At 57.5% G+C, this 20,028-nt stretch overlaps 1 protein-coding gene and 1 long non-coding RNA gene across 5 annotated transcripts in view; both read right to left on the bottom strand.

Moving 5' to 3' along the window:
- The window catches only part of LOC311613558, a 475,229-nt gene that overhangs the window by 37,452 nt on the left and 417,749 nt on the right, over positions 1–20,028 (bottom strand). The window lies entirely within an intron of this gene.
- On the bottom strand, positions 368–16,374 carry ROBO4 (roundabout guidance receptor 4). Of its 4 annotated transcripts, none has more exons than XM_084867554.1 (18): positions 16,054–16,374; positions 15,365–15,694; positions 14,162–14,319; positions 12,115–12,235; positions 11,683–11,792; positions 11,364–11,592; positions 11,041–11,153; positions 10,156–10,324; positions 9,821–10,078; positions 9,136–9,178; positions 5,952–6,088; positions 5,572–5,835; positions 5,118–5,225; positions 4,845–4,989; positions 4,097–4,348; positions 3,618–3,976; positions 1,862–2,068; positions 368–1,771 (listed from the first exon to the last, which is right to left on the bottom strand). In XM_084867554.1, exons 1-17 carry the CDS (start codon positions 16,121–16,123, stop codon positions 1,911–1,913), a joined length of 3,024 nt encoding a protein of 1,007 aa, XP_084723680.1. In that variant the 5' UTR covers positions 16,124–16,374; the 3' UTR covers positions 368–1,771; positions 1,862–1,910. The 4 variants fall into 4 exon arrangements, with proteins under 4 accessions (XP_084723680.1, XP_084723682.1, XP_084723681.1 ...); XM_084867556.1 differs by having other exon boundaries at positions 9,821–10,006; positions 16,054–16,373; XM_084867555.1 differs by having other exon boundaries at positions 4,845–4,974; positions 16,054–16,373.

Below are 20,028 nucleotides of genomic sequence, written 5' to 3' on the forward strand. Positions count from 1 at the left end.
CCCTGATCCCCGTCACCCCCTCTCGCACAGCTGGGGCACAGCCGGGGTAAACCGAGGCCTGTTTCCTTCCGGTTTGCTCTCCCCGGCTCAGGAGCCACCCTGGGCGCTCGAGATTGCCGCTGTCCGCATGCCCAGCTCTGACCGCTCCTGCCACTTTGTCGTGAGTGGGCACAGCCCCTTTCTCTCCTTAGGGCTGGCAAACACAATTGGAATATTTTTAAAAAAATATATTTTATTGATTTTTCACAGAGTGGAAGAGAGAGGGATAGAGAGTTAGAAACATCGATGAGAGAGAATCATCGATCAGCTGCCTCTTGCACACCCCTCAACTGGGGATGTGCCCGCAACCAAGGTACATGCCCTTGACTGGAATCGAACCCGGGACCTTTCAGTCTGCAGGCCGACGCTCTATCCACTGAGCCAAACCGGTCCCGGCTAAAAATATATTTTATTGATATTTTACAGAGAGGAAGAGAGAGGGATAGAGAGTTGGAAAACCGATGAGAGAGAAACATCGATCAGCTGCCTCCTGCACACCCCCTACTGGGGATGTGCCCGCAACCCAGGTAAACCCGGGACTTTTCAGTGTGCAAGGCCAACGCCCTATCCACTGAGCCAAACTGGTTTCTGCTGGTTTGCTCTGTTCTGGTGGAAGGTGCGCACCTGCCAATCATGACAGGTGGCTCTGCCTTTGGTGGGCTGAGCTACTTTGTCTGTTTTAAGAAACCACCTGGGACTGGTCTCTGGGGAGGGGGCTGGGGCGGCTGGAGGCAGGAGTTGTCTTCCCTGCAGAACCGGACCATGGCCCGGCCCCCCCTTGCCCGGGTCCTGCTCCCAGTTGGATGGATGAACGTAATTCTCCCCTTAGTTCCTGGACAGAGAGGAGTGACACTGCCCAGTGTCAGCAAATGCCTGCTCCCTTTCTCGTTCAGGCCATTCTTTCTCTACCTCCAGACACCCCCACACCCCCCGCCATACACACACATACACACCCTCACCCCGAAACGACGCTCCAGAAAAAGAGCTCACGGAACTCAAGCCATTGCCACGTCATAGTGTTCATTTCTTGGGCTCACTTGACAGCAGCGCCAGGACAGCAGTTTTTGCCCCACATCCCGCACCTCCCGCCCGGAGCTCCCTCCAGGTCCCTCTGGGACTTTGCGTTGGTGCTGGGTTGGGTCTCGTGGCTCAGGGCTCCGCTCTGTGTCTCCTTTACAGGGTGTGTGTGTTGGGGGTGTGTGTGTGTGTGTGTGTGAGCCCCTGTACGGAACACAGTCCTGTGAGGCTGAGCGGAGGCTTGAGGGGCCCCTTCCTCCACGGTCCACCCCGACAAGCTGCCGCTGGCCCCCCCAGAAAGACCCGCGGCTCCCCCATGTCTCAGGATCCTCGTGGGCGGAAGATCAGGAAACAGGCTGCTCCTTAAGCCCCGCCGTTTGGTCGCGGAGATGGACAGAGCGGAGGACAGGCGGGGCAGCCCGTTCTCTGCTCTGGGTGCTCCAGGTCTGCTTGGCTCTGAGCGTGTGTGTGTGTGTGTGTGTGTGTGTGTGTGTGTGTGTGTGTGTGTGCTGTCTCATTCCTTCTCACGGTCAAGGAGGGCGAGCTCTCCTGGAGGCCGGGTGTACCCAAGTGCAGAGACGCTCCGACCGAGACCTGCAGTCCAGGGCCCAGCCCTCCTCAGGGCCCGGGGCAGATAGGAGAGGGAGCTCCGAGTCTCTTCTTAGGGGGGGTAGGCGCGGTGGGGGGAGTCTCGGGGACATGCCTCCGGACGAGTCTATAGGAGAATCGGAGGAGAGTGGAGTTACCCCCGGCTCCCTCATGGCTCCACCCCAGAAGCACACCAGCCGGGCAGACGGACACTTACTGCCAGCCTTGGGTGCGGCACCGCGGGGATGGCTTCTCCGGGGAGAGTCCTAAGAGTCGGGCGGCCAGGGCGGCAGCCCTCTGCCCAGTCGCTGGACGTGGCTGCTCTCCAGGTCGTCCAGCCAGTCTGACCTCCACTCCCACAGGGGCAGGGAGAGGGTGCGGGTGAGGAAGCGGTCCGCCCGCGGGGAGGGCGGTGACGAGGCACCTGTGTGGGGGCAGAGGTACCCGTGGAGGGCTGGCCTTCGTCCCTGGGGACCAGGGTAGGGGACAATGCTTGGGGCCCACTTAAAGCACACGCCCAACCCTAAGTGTAACCTGACCCCAACGCGGCCCATCGGGGTCTCGGTGGCTCTGGCCCCAGGGACAGGAACCGTTCGTTTCTTCAGAGAGAATATTTCGAACTGGCCTTTGCCCATCCTCTCCCAGCATCCCCCGCTCCCTCCACCAGGGGAACTTCTGCCCTGGATAACCCTTGCTCTCTCTCATAGCCTGGTTGTTTTTCTTGGGGCAGAGGGCAGAGTTAGGGTTCACAAGGTGGGAGTAGGGGATCTGATAGAGCAGAGGAGGCAGGGAACAGCTGAGGGGGTAAGGGGAGCCCTGACTGCCTCTGTGGACAAGGAGCTAATGGTCCCGCTCCACTGGACGTGGGAAGGGTGAGCCCAGTTGCCTCCCACAACCACAGACAAGGCAAGGAGGAGGGCGTGGGAGCACAGCAGGGGGAAGAGGAGACGGAACGTCCCCCAGTGAGGGGAAATCCGAACACTGGGCTAGAGTGAACCACAGGGGCTGGAGCCACCCTTGCTGGAGACCCCTGCCTGGGTGAGGGGGAGGGCGCCCCCTGCAGGTAGGGGAGTGGGCTGCACTTGGCTGCCTGCTGGCTTCAGACTTGAACAACCTGTCCCTGTTCTCATGGGTGACCTTGGGCAAGTTAATACACCTGATTGGCCAAAGCCGGTCTGGCTCAGTGGATAGAGCGTCCGACCTGTGGACTGAAAGGCCCCGAGTTCGATTCCAGTCAAGGGCATGTACCTTGGTTGTGGGCACATCCCCAGTGGGGGGCGTGCAGGAGGCAGCTGATCAGTGTTTCTCTCTCATTGATGTTTCTAGCTCTCTATCTCTCTCCCTTCCTCTCTGTAAAAAAAAAAAAGAAAAAAAAATCAATAACATATATTTAAAAAAAATAATAAATAAACCTGATTGGCTTACAGTTTCCTCATTTGGGAAAGAATAAAGACCATTCGCCAAAACTGGTTTGGCTCAGTGGATAGAGCGTCCGGCCTGCGGGCTGAAAGGTCCCAGGTTTGATTCCGGTCAAGGGCATGTACCTTGGTTGCGGGCCCATCCCCAGTGGGGGGTGTGCAGGAGGCAGCTGATCGATGATTCTCTCTCACCGATGTCTCTAACTCTCTATCCCTCTCTCTTCCTCTCTGTAAAAAACCAATAAAAAAAAAAAAAATATATATATATATATATATATATATATATATATATATATATTTTTTTTTTTTTTTTTTTAAAAAAAGAATGCATTTGTTAAAAAAGAAAAAAAAAGAACATTCCTCCAAGAGGTGTCATTGAATGTATGTCAAGTGCTTATCCTAGGGCCTGAGCGGGAGTAATCCTTTAATGAAAACTGGCTGTTCTAAGGACCATGGCGAAGACCATGGTTAGGAACTTGGCCTCTAGGCTGAGAAGAAGGGGGTCCTCCAGAGGCCGAGCCCGCTCCAAGGGGGTGAGGGCGAGAGCGGACGTACCTGTGAAGACACAGTCGGCCTCCCTGGGCTCCAGCCCCAAGCCGAGGCTGTCCACGGCCACCGCCAGGGCCCGTGCGAAGTGGGCGTCGGCGAGGAAGGAGCCGTCGGAGGAGCTGACGAGGCTGGCCCTGGCGCTGGGGGCGTTGTCCTCCGAGGCTGAGCCCCAGCCGTTGGCCAGGGAGCCCTCGCTGGGGGTGGGGGTGAGGCAGGGCCGGGGTGGGCACAGCAAGCTCCCCACCTCGGACCCTACCCCTCCGGCGGCTCTGCCCATGTCCGCCAGCTCTGAGGCCGTGGGGACGCCGATGTACCCGTAGGTGCTGGGGGGTGACGGCGCCCTGGGCATAGGAGAGACGCTGTTCCTGGGAAGAGGCAACAGGAGAGACATGGGGCTGTGGAGGAGGTGCGGTGGGGCGGGAACATTCTTTTGGGAAGAGTAGAAGGAGGCAAGGTCAAGCGTACTGTCATACGGGTCTCCTCACCTGGGCGTCTCCTCGCCCTCACCCTCACTGAGCTCCAGGCACAGGGCCACCTCCTCAGGGGTCAGCACGCTGTCCTGGTCCTCCTCCAGGGACGACAGCGAAGAGCTGGACAGGCGACTGGAGCTTGGGCTGGGACCGGACAGGGAGGAGGCCTGGCGGCTGGAGTGGCTGGCGGAGCTGGAGGGCCTGCAGGTGGGGATGGGGGCTGCTGACAGGGGGAGCGGGGAGGGAGCTCGGGGCTCTGCCGCGTGCCTGATGGGGCAAGATAGATGGCAGGATGGTTAGTGGGGTCCTTCCTGTGAGATTCTCCCTCCCCCCAAACTGGTGGGCGGAGTTATGACATTACTGGCATCTGCCACAGAGACATCCCCAAGACATTGAACCACCAATCAGCACGCGCCAAAGTGCCTTAGAGCCCACCCCTTCCTGTTCCACCCTGGGTCCAACCCTTTCCTGTTCTTCCCTTCAAAAAGACCCCCAGACCAGTCACGTGCTGCCTTCCCTCCATGTCCATCTATAGGCAGCCGGGCTGGGTCCATCCCCTCTCCCCAACTCCTTCAATTCTGATTTCTCTACCTCCCCAACGAGTCCCGCTCATTACTGGGAGATAAACTTTACTTTAATATGTCTTGGTGGTCTGTTTTCTGCGCCTCAAACCTTACACTTCCAACCTCTGTCCACACCTCCCTCACCCCATCCCACCCTCCACCCCCCCCCCCCCCGGCGTTTTGACCCCATGCCCTCTTACTGGGTCTGTTGATTCTGAGTGGGGGGTTCATGTGAAGAGAGGGGTGCTGGCGGGAGAGGGTGCTCGTTGGAGGAGCTGAGGATCTGCGGTCCCAGGGCCCGCCAGGCAACCAGAGCGCGGGGCACAGGTCCTGGGGAACGAGAGCCTGGGCATGAGAATAGCGAGACCCCCATCAGCCCCGCCCCCCAGCCTGCCCCCTTCCCCCCCAGCCCTCCCCTCAGCTTCCTGCCCCTGCACCCCACCCCACCTTACCGCAGCCTCACTGCCTCTCACCTGGGCTTTGGGAAAGGTGCTTGGAGCCTTTGTTTCCTGCCTCCCAGGCCCAGAGCTCCATCGGGGGGCTGGCCCGGAGCAGCGGGGAGCTGTTGGCCTGCTGCAGCTCTGCAAAGGAAGCGTTGGCAGTTGAGGGACAAGCCAGGGTGGGCCTGTCAGACGCCAACCTCAGGCTCCAGCTTATCAACATGTGGAGCTGAGCTGATTGCAGAGGCAGGGCCGCTCTTGGTGTGGCCAGACTGAAATCAGCTCGAGCAGAGAAAAGCTGAGGCCGGCCCAGCCCTCGCCACCAAGTGCCTCAGGGATGGGGATCCAGGAGGACAGCCGAGTCAGAGCTGTGGGTGGGGTGCTACCCATACCCGTCTGGCAGGGCCCAGGCCACATGCCCACCACATGCCCCCTCCTGGGCCCTCCTCCCGCCTGCTCCAGGCGAGGCCTGCGATCCAGGCCTTACCTTGCTTCTTTTTGGCCTTCCAGGCCTCTGCGGGGGCCACGGAGAAGCGAGGGGAAGGGAGCCCCCTGCGGCTGCAGAGGCTGTCGGAACTGGGCCAGGGGCTGGTGGAGAGCCGGGCCAGCTGGGGTCGGAGATGCCTGAGGGCTGGGGCCTGGGGGCTGGGCCGGGCTGGGGGGCTGGCAGGCAGCTCAGCGATGAGGGAGCCATAGAAGGTGCGGGTGTCGGGAAGGAGGGGCACGCCAGGGCTGCGGGGATCCCAGATCACTGCCACGAAACACAACAGGAGGAGTGAGGGTGAGCCATCCCGCCCACGTCTCCCCCCCTCTGGCCCTGCGAACTCTGCTCCACGCCAGGCCCTGGCCGCCGCTGGGCATGCTCACAGGAACGCCGGCCGTCTAGTGGGTCCCGGGGGTCCGCGCCCAGCCGGCTGCTGAGACTGCTGCTGCTGCTCAGGTCCCGAGAGCCAGAGGTGGATCGCCAAGTGTCTGCCAGCCAGGGGGAGTCACTGTGGTCCATCCTGCAGCATGGGGGGGGGGGGGGGGCGGGGAGGGGAAGGTAGGGACAGGGGCAGGAGAAACAGTGTGAAGTGAGAATCCCAGGGTAGCTGAAGGAGGTGAGGAGATGGTGCTATAGGCTTTATTCTACCTGCTTTAAAAAACATTTTTTTTTTAAAAAAATATTTCTTTCTCATTTTTTTAAATTAAGGTATTATATGCGTACATATCTTACCAATCCCCTCCCTTCCGTACATGCCCTCCCTCTCCAGAGTTTTGTGTCCATTGGTTATGCTTATATCTACCTGCTTTTAAGCCCTTCCGACTCCTTAAAAATCTCTGCACTGATGTCTCCAACTCAGTGCCCTTTCTTATCCTGGTTATCAGAGGAAGTCCAGGTTGCCCGGAGATAAGAGGTATTGAAAAGAAACAGCTGTGTGCTAAGATAAAAAGAATATCTATCTGGAGCCAGACAGACCTAGTTTGAAAATCCCTGTTGCAAAAAAAAAAAAAAAAAAGAAAAATCCCCCTTGGTCGCAGCCCAGCTGTGCGTCCCTTCGAGCAAGTCTGTCGGTCTCACAAAGACCCGGTCCTTCATCTGTGAGCGGCACAGTGGGCCTTCCGTACAAGGCTGGTGCGAGGCGCTGGGACCAGGAAACATGAGGTCATGCGCTGGCAGAGCCGAGCTCGCTACGGGAATGTGGCCTCACTACCTCTAGCCTGGTTCCCTTTAAAAAAAAAAAAAAAAAAAAAAAAAAATTTATATATATATATATATATATATATATATATATATATATATATAATTGATTTTTTACAGAGAGGAAGGGAGAGGGATAGAGAGTTAGAAACATCAATCAGCTGCCTCTTGCACACCCCCTCACTGGGGATGTGCCCGCAACCAAGGTACATGCCCTTGACCGGAATCGAACCCGGGACCCTTCAGTCCGCAGGCCGACGCTCTATCCACTGAGCCAAACCGGTTTCAGCAGCCTGGTTCCCTTGGAACAGGCGGCCATGCAGGTCACCTGAGGCCTCTTTCCACAACAGGGACCAGACCAAAGCGCTCCTCTGCCTGAACCCTTCAGTGGCTCCCGTTTGCCAAGAGACAGCCCCGCTGCCTGGCAGGGAGGACGGGGCCCTCGGCCTGGTGTCCAGCTCCCTCACCAGACCCGCCTCCCACGCTGTGCCCCAGGCGGACCAAACGGCTTTCCCTCCCTGGGAGCCTGGCGGCTGCTTCCGGCTGCCCTCTCTGGCCTGCTCCCTCTCACTGGCAGGGTGAATGTGAAATCTTCCTCCCGAGGTCCTCACCCCAGTCTCCTCCATGCACCCTGTACCTGGGCCTGCGCTTCCAACTCTGGATTGCATTCACTTGGGTGTCTCTGTCTAGACCAGTGCTTCCCAGCGTGGGGCACACACCCCACGGGGCGCAATTTGATTTTCAAGGAGAGCAATTTGAGAATGAGTTATTAACAGTGATTTTTTTTTTGCATTTATGATGGTTCTAGGGGCCTCATATACAGTCTATAAATATACATTGTGACATATTTATGCATTCCAGTTCTCTATTACTGGTATATGTTTTGAAACTTTATTTGCTATTTTTTAATATCACTTCATATTATTATTATTAACAATTTCTTAGTGATTTCTTCCTCAGTCCTTCATCTGTCCTTTCATTCTCTTATTTTTGTCTTTCGTGGATGCCATGTTCTTTGAAAGCTTGTTTAGACCAAGTTCATGGCCTTTTAGGCTTCCTCCACGAGAATAGGAATTCACTTTTTTAAATAATTAATAATAATAAGTATATCTCACGGGTAGGGCATCAGGATTTTAGAGATGCTGAGGGGGGCATGGCCATAAAAAAGGGTTGGGAACCACTGGTCTAGACTGAGTTCCTGGCAGATGGAGACTGTTCTAGAGAAATGAACGAATCTGCCTCACGGACGGAGGTGAAGTCCCAGGGGGACAGAGGAAGTTCAGGGCAGAGCAGACAAAGCCCAGGTGGTAACTAAAGAGAATGGCCAATGAACACAGGAAACACAGGAACCTTGCTCTGAGCCCAGGCACTGACAGGAAAATGGTTTGGCTGGATGTATCTGGCACCTCGTAGGTGATCATAAAGTTCTGTTGGAAGATGCAGACCTGGGCTGTGAAACCTCCCAGAGGAAGCCTAATGCGGTGAAGAGCAGGAGAATGCGGGCAGGTGAAATGGTTATTTTAGTGTAAAACTCGGCCAACAGGATTAAAAAGAGTGTTTGCTTCCTTAGTATCTTGTCTCATTAACCGCAGACTTGCTCTGGCAGCCAGACACACTGGAAGCAGAGGTACCTGCAAGGGCCCTATGGTGTAGGGGCAGCGCGCCCTCTGCTGGAACTGTGGGTGGATTGCCGTGAAGGAAAGGTGGCTCCATAGGTGGAGTGATGTACAGAAAAGCAAAGGTACTGCTAGGCCAGTGGTTGGCAAACTCATTAGTCAACGGAGCCAAATATCAACAGCACAACGATTGATATTTCTTTGGAGAGCCACATTTTTTAAACTTAAACTTCTTCTAACGCCACTTCTTCAAAATAGACTCGCCCAGGACGTGGCGTTTTGTGGAAGAGCCACCCACACTCAAGGGGCCAAAGAGCCGCATGTGGCTCTCGAGCCGCAGTTTGCCGACCACGGTGCTAGGTGACCACTGAGTGCAGAGAGAAAATTAGGAACCAGGCTGCTCCTCCCTTGCTATATAATTATTCTCCGGCCAGGAGAATGCCTCAGCAGGAAAGTGTAGTCAGTATTATCAGTGGGAGGTTGGTGACGGGAGCACTGGATTAGGAGTGAAGGCCAGCTCTGCTGCCTTGAGCAAAGCTGCTTAAGTCTATGATTCCCTTTACCCTCTGTCGAGGGGTCTGGTAGTAGCATCATTAGAAGAGAAAACAATTCTCACTTGGAGTTGAGGAGAGAGACACAGATACCAGGATTCTAAACTGCCCGGAGTAAGGGAGACTCCATCCAATTCTCTGTTCCAGCTCTTTGGTCCCCCTGCCCCTCCCTCACCTCAGGCCACGCCCCTCTCATGTCTCACCTGTGTTTTAGGATGGCGTCCTCACTGGTGTACCTGTACAGACCTGGGAGAGGGCGGGAAGAAGGCTCAATCTAGAGTCCCCAGCATCAGGCTAGAGATCTAGCCCCCATAGTGTTCTTAAAAAAAAAAAAAAAAAAAAAATATATATATATATATATATATATATATATATATATATATATATATATATATATATGGCCAAAACCAGTTTGGCTCAGTGGATAGAGCGTCGGCCTGCGGACTGAAAGGTCCCAGGTTCGATTCCGGTCAAGGGCATATACCTTGGTTGCAGGCACATCCCCAGTAGGGGTTGTGCAGGAGGCAGCTGATCGATATCTCTCTCTCATCGATGTTTCTAACACTTTATCCCTCTACCTTCCTCTCTGTAAAAAAATCAATAAAAATATATTTTATATATATATATATGTATGTATATATAGATTTCAGGGAGGAAAGGAGAGGAAGAGAGAGTCAGAAACATCCATGATGAGAATCATTGATCAGCTGCCTCCTCCATGCCCCCTACTGGGGATCAAGCATGTTCCCTTGACCAGAATTGAACCCAGAACCCTTCATTCCGCAGGCCAACACTCTACCCACTGAGCCAAGCCAGCTAGGCCCCCCTATTGTGTTCTTACTGGACCCAGTGAGTCCTGACCCCCTGGAGTCCGCTCCCCGCTCTCACCCGGGCCCAGGTGTACGCCAGCGCGGCGCCGACGGTGGATGCACACAGTGGTGGCCAGCAGCAGCAGCCAGAGCAGGACGCCCCCGGTGGCAATGACCTCTGGGCGCTTGAAGGCTGCTCTCAGCTGCTCCAGGACCCACGGACCGGGGTCTCTGGGTTCTCGGGTGGCTCGATCCATGGTCTGCTCTGTAGAGGATTTGGAGCTCAGGGGTAGGGGGCAGGGGGAGCAACGAGGGTCGGACAGAGAAGGGGGAAGAGCTGGAAGTGGGAACGGTGAGAGAAAGGTGGGCATTGGGGCTGAGGGAGGTGGGAGGGACCATGGAGACGTTCCTCACCCAGAACGAGGCAGGCGGGGCTGCTGGGCTCCCCGGCCCCGGCGCCGGTGAGGGCAGCCACCTGCACACAGTAGGCACCTGGCGTGTGGGTGGCGATCTCCAGGTGGGTCTGCTCGCCGGCCACTGTCCAGTTGGTTGGGGGCCAGGAGGTGTTGCTCAGGCTCCACACCTAAGGGCATTCGGGGTGAGGAGGGCCCCCGGGCACCATCCCCGCTGCTGGGCCCTCCCTCTGCAGTCCGACTCTGAGCCTGCCGTCACCCTGCCCTGGGGTGGACCGGGGCACACTCCCCTCACAACCACCCGCACTTCTTTCTTTCTTTCTTTCTTTCTTTCTTTCTTTCTTTCTTTCTTTCTTTCTTTCTTTCTTCCTTCCTTTCTTTCTTTCTTTCTTTTTTTACTGATTTTTTTTTATAGAGAGGAAGGGAGAGGGATAGAGTCAGAAACGTCGATGAGAGAGAGACATCGATCAGCTGCCTCCTGCACTTCCCCTACTGGAGATGTGCCCACAACCAAGGTACATGCCCTTGACCAGAATCGAACCTGGGACCCTTGAGTCCCCAGGCCGACGCTCTATCCACTGAACCAAACTGGTCAGGGCCACCCACACTTCTAATCCCATCCTGGACCCTACATCCAGTCTCACTTTCCGCGCCTGTGAAATGGGGATAAGAACCAGGTGCAGCGGTGTGTGTGTGTGTGTGTGTGTGTGTGTGTGTGCGTGTGCGCCATGAGACCAGGGAGCTAACTGCTTGGCAGAGCCTGGCAGACGCTCGCATCTCTGCACAGGCTCACTTCTCAGTGCCCAGAGCAAGGACACGCGGGATGCCAGGGGAGAGGGAGGCCTCGGCAGCGCGAGGAAGGGGTGTGTCTGCTTGCGGGGGGTACCTGGTAGCCACGGATGACGCCATTGTGGTTTTTGGCAGGCGGTGGGACCCAGTTCACAAGGATGCTGCCATTGCCCAATTTTAGGGTCACCTCCTGGGGAGGGGCGCTGGGCACTGGGGGGAGGGAGGGAGGAGATAAGGAATGAGGGAGCTCTAGGGAGAAGGGCTGGGGGATGGGGGCACAGGGGCAGAGGGCACACTGATGAGAATAGCGCTCTGCTGGCCTGACCAGGGCAGAGGGATCCAGGAGCAGGACTCACCACCCCCCCCCCCCATTCTGGAGTGGGACCAGAGGCCTAATGTGGTGTGGGCAGCGGCCCTGACCTTGCTCGGGCAGCCGCAGGAGCAGCACGTTGCTGTCAGGGCCCCGGGCCCGGCCGGAGGACGGTCTCACTTTGAACTCGTAGTCTTGGCCCCAGCGGAGGCCCCCGAGCTTGGCGCTCTGCGAGCCGGCCAGCAGGGCCTCTGCCCACGGCGCGCCCTGGCCCCCTGGCACCGGCTGGGCCCTGAAGAGCGCCGTGTAGGCCTGGGCAGGGGCGGCAGGGCCGCTGACCTGGGGGAGAGTCCGGACAAAGGCAGGGGGTCAGGGACGCGGTGCTGTCCGGACCGGGGACCGGCTCCGGCCCTGGGTGCCAGGCCTCACCTTCCAGCTGAGCCACACAGCAGGCCCCGGTGCAGCGCCCTCGGAGGGACCCGGGTTCAGCAGGGTCACGTTCTCCAGCTGGATGCGCACGGCCAGCAGCTCCAGAGGCTCTGGGGGTGGGGGACAGGGCTGGGATGGGGGCTACACCCGAGGAAAGGAATGGAGGGGTCCAGGATCCCTTAGCTGCCGAGAACCCCAAACTCCAGCTTCCTCTGAACTAGGGCGCTCCTATTCCCGCTGTAGGATGGGGCAGCAAAGCTCCCCTAAGATGGGGCCCACCAGCTGATGCCAATCCCAGGCTGAACCTCACATACCCTAACCTCAGCCCCAACCAGACCACACCAGCCTAACCGGATGGCCTGCCCTATATCTCCCCTGCCTCTCCCCCCCGCCCCGATCCACATTGGCCCTGATGCTAGCTCCCTCCCTTACCCTGGACAGACACCCTGGCTGCCCGGCTCTTCCGCTGTCCTGCGTTGTTGGTGGCCACACACATGTAAGTCCCCGAGTCACTCTTCTCTGCTCTTAGCATCCGCAAGGAGCCACTGGACACCTGTCAGGACAGGCACATGCGCAGTCTCCCGTGAGGGGCGGGGCTCTGACAGGGGAGGGAAGCTGAAGGCCTTGCTGCCTTCCTCTCCTCAAATCTGCGGGGGCCCTCGGAAGGCAGGTCAGTCCCCGGGCATGGCCTGTAGTGGGCACTCAGGAGGCGGGTCGGTCCCCGGGGTGCCCTGTAGTGGGCCCTCAGGAGGCGGGTCAGTCCCCGGGCATGCCCTGTAGTGGGCCCTCAGGAGGTGCGTCAGTCCCCGGGGTGCCCTGTAGTGGGCCCTCAGGAGGCGGGTCAGTCCCCGGGCATGCCCTGTAGTGGGCCCTCAGGAGGTGCGTCAGTCCCCGGGGTGCCCTGTAGTGGGCCCTCAGGAGGCGGGTCGGTCCCCGGGCATGGCCTGTAGTGGGCACTCAGGAGGCGGGTTGGTCCCCGGGCATGCCCTGTAGTGGGCACTCAGGAGGCGGGTCGGTCCCCGGGCATGGCCTGTAGTGGGCCCTCAGGAGGCGGGTTGGTCCCCGGGCATGCCCTGTAGTGGGCCCTCAGGAGGCGGGTCAGTCCCCGGGCATGCCCTGTAGTGGGCCCTCAGGAGGTGCGTCAGTCCCCGGGGTGCCCTGTAGTGGGCCCTCAGGAGGCGGGTCGGTCCCCGGGGTGCCCTGTAGTGGGCACTCAGGAGGCGGGTCAGTCCCCGGGGTGCCCTGTAGTGGGCCCTCAGGAGGCGGGTGGGTCCCCGGGCATGCCCTGTAGTGGGCCCTCAGGAGGTGCGTCAGTCCCTGGGGTGCCCTGTAGTGGGCCCTCAGGAGGCGGGTCGGTCCCCGGGCATGGCCTGTAGTGGGCACTCAGGAGGCGGGTCGGTCCCCGGGGTGCCCTGTAGTGGGCACTCAGGAGGCGGGTCGGTCCCCGGGCATGCCCTGTAGTGGGCACTCAGGAGGCGGGTCGGTCCCCGGGCATGCCCTGTAGTGGGCCCTCAGGAGGCGGGTCGGTCCCCGGGGTGCCCTGTAGTGGGCACTCAGGAGGCGGGTCGGTCCCCGGGGTGCCCTGTAGTGGGCACTCAGGAGGCGGGTCGGTCCCCGGGGTGCCCTGTAGTGGGCCCTCAGGAGGCGGGTCGGTCCCCGGGGTGCCCTGTAGTGGGCCCTCAGGAGGCGGGTCGGTCCCCGGGGTGCCCTGTAGTGGGCCCTCAGGAGGCGGGTGGGTCCCCGGGCATGCCCTGTAGTGGGCACTCAGGAGGCGGGTCGGTCCCCGGGCATGGCCTGTAGTGGGCACTCAGGAGGCGGGTCGGTCCCCGGGCATGCCCTGTAGTGGGCACTCAGGAGGCGGGTCGGTCCCCGGGGTGCCCTGTAGTGGGCACTCAGGAGGCGGGTCGGTCCCCGGGCATGCCCTGTAGTGGGCCCTCAGGAGGCGGGTCGGTCCCCGGGCATGCCCTGTAGTGGGCCCTCAGGAGGTGCGTCAGTCCCCGGGGTGCCCTGTAGTGGGCCCTCAGGAGGTGCGTCAGTCCCCGGGGTGCCCTGTAGTGGGCCCTCAGGAGGCGGGTCGGTCCCCGGGGTGCCCTGTAGTGGGCACTCAGGAGGTGCGTCAGTCCCCGGGGTGCCCTGTAGTGGGCCCTCAGGAGGTGCGTCAGTCCCCGGGGTGCCCTGTAGTGGGCCCTCAGGAGGTGCGTCAGTCCCCGGGGTGCCCTGTAGTGGGCCCTCAGGAGGCGGGTCGGTCCCCGGGGTGCCCTGTAGTGGGCACTCAGGAGGCGGGTCAGTCCCCGGGGTGCCCTGTAGTGGGCCCTCAGGAGGCGGGTCGGTCCCCGGGCATGCCCTGTAGTGGGCACTCAGGAGGCGGGTCGGTCCCCGGGGTGCCCTGTAGTGGGCACTCAGGAGGCGGGTCGGTCCCCGGGGTGCCCTGTAGGGCGGGACAGGAGGAGGGAGGAAAGGGGAAGGCAGCCATACTCACCCTGTGCCGCCCCGGCTGGAGGGCCAGCGGCTTCTCATCCTTCCACCACACGACCGTGGGCTCTGGGTGGCCCCAGGGCGGCCAGCACTCCAGGATCACCTGCTCGCCCACCCTGGCCACGGTGTCCTGGGGCTGGACCCGGAAATCCTCCTGAAGGACTGTGGGGAGGAAGGAGGCTCTGGGGGGAGCAGTGCCGGGTCCTCCCCTCCCCAAAGGCCACACCTGCCCCATTCTGCTTTTTCACGAGGTGCCCACTCTTCAGAGACCCACCTCCTAAGCCTGCCAGGTGGGTTCACCCCCAACTCAGCCCTCTCCTCCCGGTTCCCGTCTGATATCCCTTCAAACCTCCCTCTGGCCCTGACTGGTTTGGCTCAGTGGATAGAGTGTCAGCCTGCGGACTCCAGGGTCCCAGGTTCGATTCCAGTCAAGGGCATGCACCTTGGTTGCGGGCACATCCCCAGTAAGGGCTGTGCAGGAGGCAGCTGATTGATGTCTCTCTCATTGATGTTTCTACCTCTCTATCCCTCTCCCTTCCTCTCTGCAAAAAAAAAATCAATAAAAAATATATATTTTTAAAAAGTATAAAAAAACAAAACAAAAACACCTCCCTCTGACGCCAATCCCAGGTTGAACCTCATATACCCTAACTGGGCCACACCAGCCTAACTGGAGTCCTCCCCTATCCCCTCCTCCCAACACACACATACATTTTTTAAAAAAACATATTTTATTGATTTTTTTACAGAGGGGAAGAGAGAGGGATAGAGAGAGAATCATCGATCAGCTACCTCCTGCACACCCCCCACTGGGGATGTGCCCGCAACCGAGGTACATGCCCTTGACTGGAATCGAACCCGGGACCTTTCAGTCCGCAGGCCGACGCTCTATCCACTGAGCCAAACCGGTTCCAGCAATTATTATTATTATTATTATTATTATTATTATTATTATTGATTTCAGAGAGGAAGGGGGAGAGAGAGAGCAACACACCCTGTACTGGAGGTTGACCCCACAACTTGGGCATATGCCTTTAACTGGATTCGAACCCGGGACCCTTCCATCCTCAGGCTGACGCTCTATCCACTGAGCCAAACCAGCGAGGGCCCACACACATACCTTGATCCTCACAGATACCCCTTCAAACCTCCCTCAGCACAGGCAATGACCCAGGTGTGCCCACCCCGCACCCCTCCCAGGCCTCACCAGCCGCAGACAGCCGCGCGCCGCGGCTCACCGCTGTGCCCAGCCGGTTGCTGGCCTCGCACGTGTAGATGCCCAGGTCCGTGGACAGGGCCTGGCTGCTGCGGGCGTGGGCCTGGGCGGAGGGCCAGTGCAGCAGCAGGGTTCCGTCGGGGAGGAGCTGGTGTGTGTCCGGGGGCTCCATGCTCAGGGGCTGCCCGTTGAGCAGCCAGTGGATGGTGGGAGGCGGCTGGCCTGAGGCTTGGCAGCTCATCCGGACGGGCTCGGGGCCCTGGAGCAGCTGGTCCTGCGGGTGGACTAGGATCTGGGGTGGGGAGTCCGGAGCTGTGCCTCCTGGAAGGTAGAGGGAGGGGGAGCCCCGTCGGACTACCATCGGGCGCCCAGATTCCCTGCATTCCTCATGGCCTTCTCTCCTCTGAAGATCAATTCAAAGGAAGGAGACCTTTCCAACTCTCAATCTGTCAGTCTCTCTCTCTCTCTCTCTCTCTCTCTCTCTCTCTCTCTCTCTCACACACACACACACACACACACACACACACACACCACCACCACCACCACCACCACCATCATCATCATCAACAACATCATCATCATCATCATCATCTCTTGCCAAGGAGCAAAGGGGCCTCTTCTTCCCTGGCCAGGCCCTGGATGGAGGGCCATGGGCTGGGAGAGGGGGCGGCCACACTCACCCGTGCCGAACAGGAGCAGGAGGGGCAGGGGCCACCAGACCCCAGGGAGGCCCGCTCCCCCGGAGCCCATGGCTGCTGCTCCCAGGTCTCTGTCCTGGTCCCCAGCACTTTGTCTTGCGGCGGCTCTGAGCTCACGGGGAGGGGAGGGGCGGGCAGGCCGTCGGCTGGTGGTTGTTTGTGGCCGAGGCTGCCCCAGAGGGAAGCAGCTCTGAGGAAACCGATGCTTCCTGCCTGGCCTTCGGTGCCTTGAAGAACTGGGAGGAGTCCAGAGGAGAGAAACTCCCTGGCTCCAACCCCAGCCCCGAGCTTCACCTTGTGAGCTAGTCTGGGATTTCTCCTTATTTTATTTTATTTTATTACTTTAATAATATTTTTATTGATTTCGGAGAGGAAAAGAGGGAGAGAGAGATGAGAGAGAATCATTGATTGGCTGCCTCCTGCAAGTCCCCTACTGGGGTTGTGCCCGCAACCAAGGTACATGCCTTTGACCGGAATCGAACCTGGGGCCCTTGAGTCCACAGGCTGACGCTCTACCCACTGAGCCAAATCAGCCAGGGCTCGTCTGGGATTTCTTAAAGGCAATCCTCACCGTAACCTCAACTCTGACCACAGCTTTAACCTTTAACCCTAAGCCTGTATTTAACCTTTGAGTCACATCCTTATTCCTTTGCTTTCAAGTGACCCTTGCTAGAGTGGACCGGAAATCCAGAGGAAACTAAGTCGAGTGGAGCAGGCACTCCTCGGTCCATTCCTCAAGGATGGATGGAGCAGGGGGCTGGGTGGGACAGAGACAGGAAGGCTTCAGAGGCCCTGGGACAAGCTGGAGATGCCCACCGTGTGTTCCTATCCAGCTCAGAGACAGAGGGAATAAGATGGCAGACCATGGGCACATTCCTTAGCCCCGGCAAGTCACTCATCTGTAAGTGGGGATAATAATAGTAGTGCGTACCTTGGGAGATGGAGTAAGAATGAGATGAGATAAAACATAAATCACTTGGTCCGGTAACCTAATGCCTTATCCGTGCTCAGTAAGTTTAACCAATACTGTTATTTTTATGCACATTCCATCACAAAAACTATTCGAGCATCCTCGGCTGGGACACTTCAGGCCCCGGGCTGGTGGTGTGAGTCTGATATTTAAGATCTTTCCAGCCCTGAAACCTGTGTCTGCTGCAGACAGGCCTGTAGCCTCTGAGCCTGCTGCTCCCCACCCCCCTCCCTAGAGAGAGGCTGCATTCCCCTCTCAGAGCCCACCTCCTGTTTACAGGTTTCTTCCTTCCAAATCTGGAATCTCAGCCATTTCCTGGAGCTGTTCCCGGAAAGCCAAGGCCGGGCTCTGGGGGCTCAACGGAAGACTGTCCAGCCTTTGTTTCCAACAGTTCCTGGCCAGCTCCTCCGCGAGGCCCCTAACCCAGCTGACTCCCTCGCTTCCTCTCCTTCCCATCTTGGCATAGTACCAGCCCCAGCCACAGCCCTAACAGCCTATCCAGAGGAGAGAAGGCCCGGCGGGTGGCTAGCATGGCTCAGTGGTGGAGCGTCAACCTATGAACCGTGAGGTCACGGTCTGATTCCCAGTCGGGGCACAGGCTCGATTCCCAGGGTGGGGTGGGTAGGGGGCAGCTGATTGATCCTCTCTCATCACTGACGTTTCTGTCTCTCCTCCCTCCCTCTCTGAAATCAATAGAAAAATAAAGAGGAGGGAAGGCCTCTTTCACAACTCCTCTTCCCCTTCAAATGCAGACCAAGATTGACGGAGACAATTGGAACAAGACGACACAGTGGTTTGTACAACCCAAGGGGTGGAGAATAGACAGAAGGAAAGTAATGGGGTGACAGAGCTGGAAGGGTAGGAACTGAGAGGAGAGCTTGGCATTTCAGAACTGGAGGAGCCAAGGGCAGTCAGTGGTCAAGTCCACAGCATGTGTGCCAGGAGGAGTGGCATAGAGTTTACGGGGTCAGGGACCTGTGGAGCCAGAGGGATAAAGGGGCATTCATTCCGACACTGCAGTCACCCAGGGGTGACACGAGAAGGATGTGGGGAGACAAAGGAATTTCTGCACACCCTGCCAACCTGAGGTTTCCCAGAGACAGAACCCGGAAGCCTGCCTGGCCCCCTGACTGCTGGCTCCCTAAAATGTTGCCGTCAGCAGTCCTCTGTTAGCCTCTCCTGCTTGCACATGGCCTTGGGGGAGATGAACCAAGTTCTCTGCTAAGGACTGAATGCCGACTGGTTTTATCTCAAATGTGTGCAATCTAGAAGGATGATATAAACCCTCCTCAGGGGGAAAGATGGCAAGTCCCAAAGGAATTCAGATTCAGGACTAGCCCTGCCCTCAGCTGAGTGACAATGGACGGGTGGCACAGTGGTGGGCGGCAGGAACAGAGCCCCAGAGGCTATGGCGGCCTGAGGAATGGCCCCCGACCCACAGTCATGTGCCTCATCCCTGGAGATCGCCTGATCCCTGAAGATCACTTTCATTTCATTTCATTTCATTTCATTTCATTTCATTTCATTTCATTTCATTTCATTTCATTTCATTTCATTTCATTTCATTTCATTTCATTTCATTCCAGCCTCTCTATTCCCAGACTCCAGAGGGCCAAGTGCTAAGAACTGATGTAGATAGAAGGGGTCAATTACTCTGAGATGCTCCTGTAGGTCGTTAAGGTCCTTCCCTTTACTTGGTCCAACTCAGGGATCCCCCAAGGGGATTTCCCAACACTAAGGTGGATCTAGATGGCTCCCAGATACCACAGTGCTCACGTCCGGCAACCTGGCCCATCAGCATCCTGGCTGTCTCATTCCCACGCACGAAGGAAGAGTCGGCTGCATGAGTCAAACGGATAATGTCGGTGGGAGTAGCCTTCAGTTTTAAGGAAGTTCCGCCCCTTGCCCTGGTGATCTGCAGACCCAGTGACCAATTTAGAAAGCACCTTCCTTTGCCCTCTGGCGTTAAAGTGTTGAGGCTTGTGAGTGTCTTGTAGTTGCCTGTCAGAGGGGAGAGAAAGGGCAGGGATTGAGTGCCCTTCGAAAGGACCCTCCAGAGGAAAAATGCCCACCTCTCGTTCCTGGCTTCTCTGGATTCCTATTCCACGTTCTCTGAAGGTGTAGCCGGGCATGCCTGCTGGCCGAGCTCATGGGGTAAAAGGTAGGGATTCAGGTGGGACTGAAGGCAGTTACACGATGTGGAGATCCTGGTTCCACTGGCAGAGAGACCTTCAATGTCACATAATCTCTCAGAGGCCCACTTTCCTCATCAGGATATGTCGGTATGCGGTTTATGGGTAGGGGATGTGGAAGTGCTTTGAGAACACTAGCTATGCACTAATTATCCCTTGAGTGTATCTGTTCATTTTTCCCAATAAACACCATTTATTGAACAGACTGTTTTAACCCCATTATATTTCTGCCAGTCACAGACCAAGTTTCTCTAGAGAGGATTTGCAATTTTATTTTATGTGTTGTTTTTTTTAAAAAAAAGTATTTTATTGATATTTTACAGAGAGGAAGGGAGAGGGACAGAGTTAGAAACATCGATGAGAGAGAGACATCGATCAGCTGCCTCCTGCACATCTCCCACTGGGGATGTGCCCGCAGCCAAGGTACATGCCGTTGACCGGAATTGAATCCGGGACCCCTTGGTCTGCAGGCTGACACGCTATCCACTGAGCCAAACTGGTTTTGGCTATTTTATGTGTTTTTAAAAAATATTTAAAAATTGATTTTAGAAAGAGAGAAAGGGAGAGGGAGAGAAACATTGATGTGAGAGAGAAACATAGATTGGCTGCCTTGCATGTCTCCCCACCAGGTATTGAACCCCCAACCAGGATGATGCCCAACCTCCTGTGCAACGCTGGCCAGGGCTACATTTTTCTTTTCGAAACCTGGGATAAGACCAGCTGGGGGTCCTTCCTAGGACACCAACTTAATACTGGCTTCCCAGGCTCAGCTCCCCGACCTTGACACTTGTCCAA

The sequence above is a fragment of the Pipistrellus hanaki genome (genome assembly GCF_964339955.1).
Source record: "Pipistrellus hanaki genome assembly, chromosome: 19".
NCBI classification, from domain to species: domain Eukaryota; kingdom Metazoa; phylum Chordata; class Mammalia; order Chiroptera; family Vespertilionidae; genus Pipistrellus; species Pipistrellus hanaki.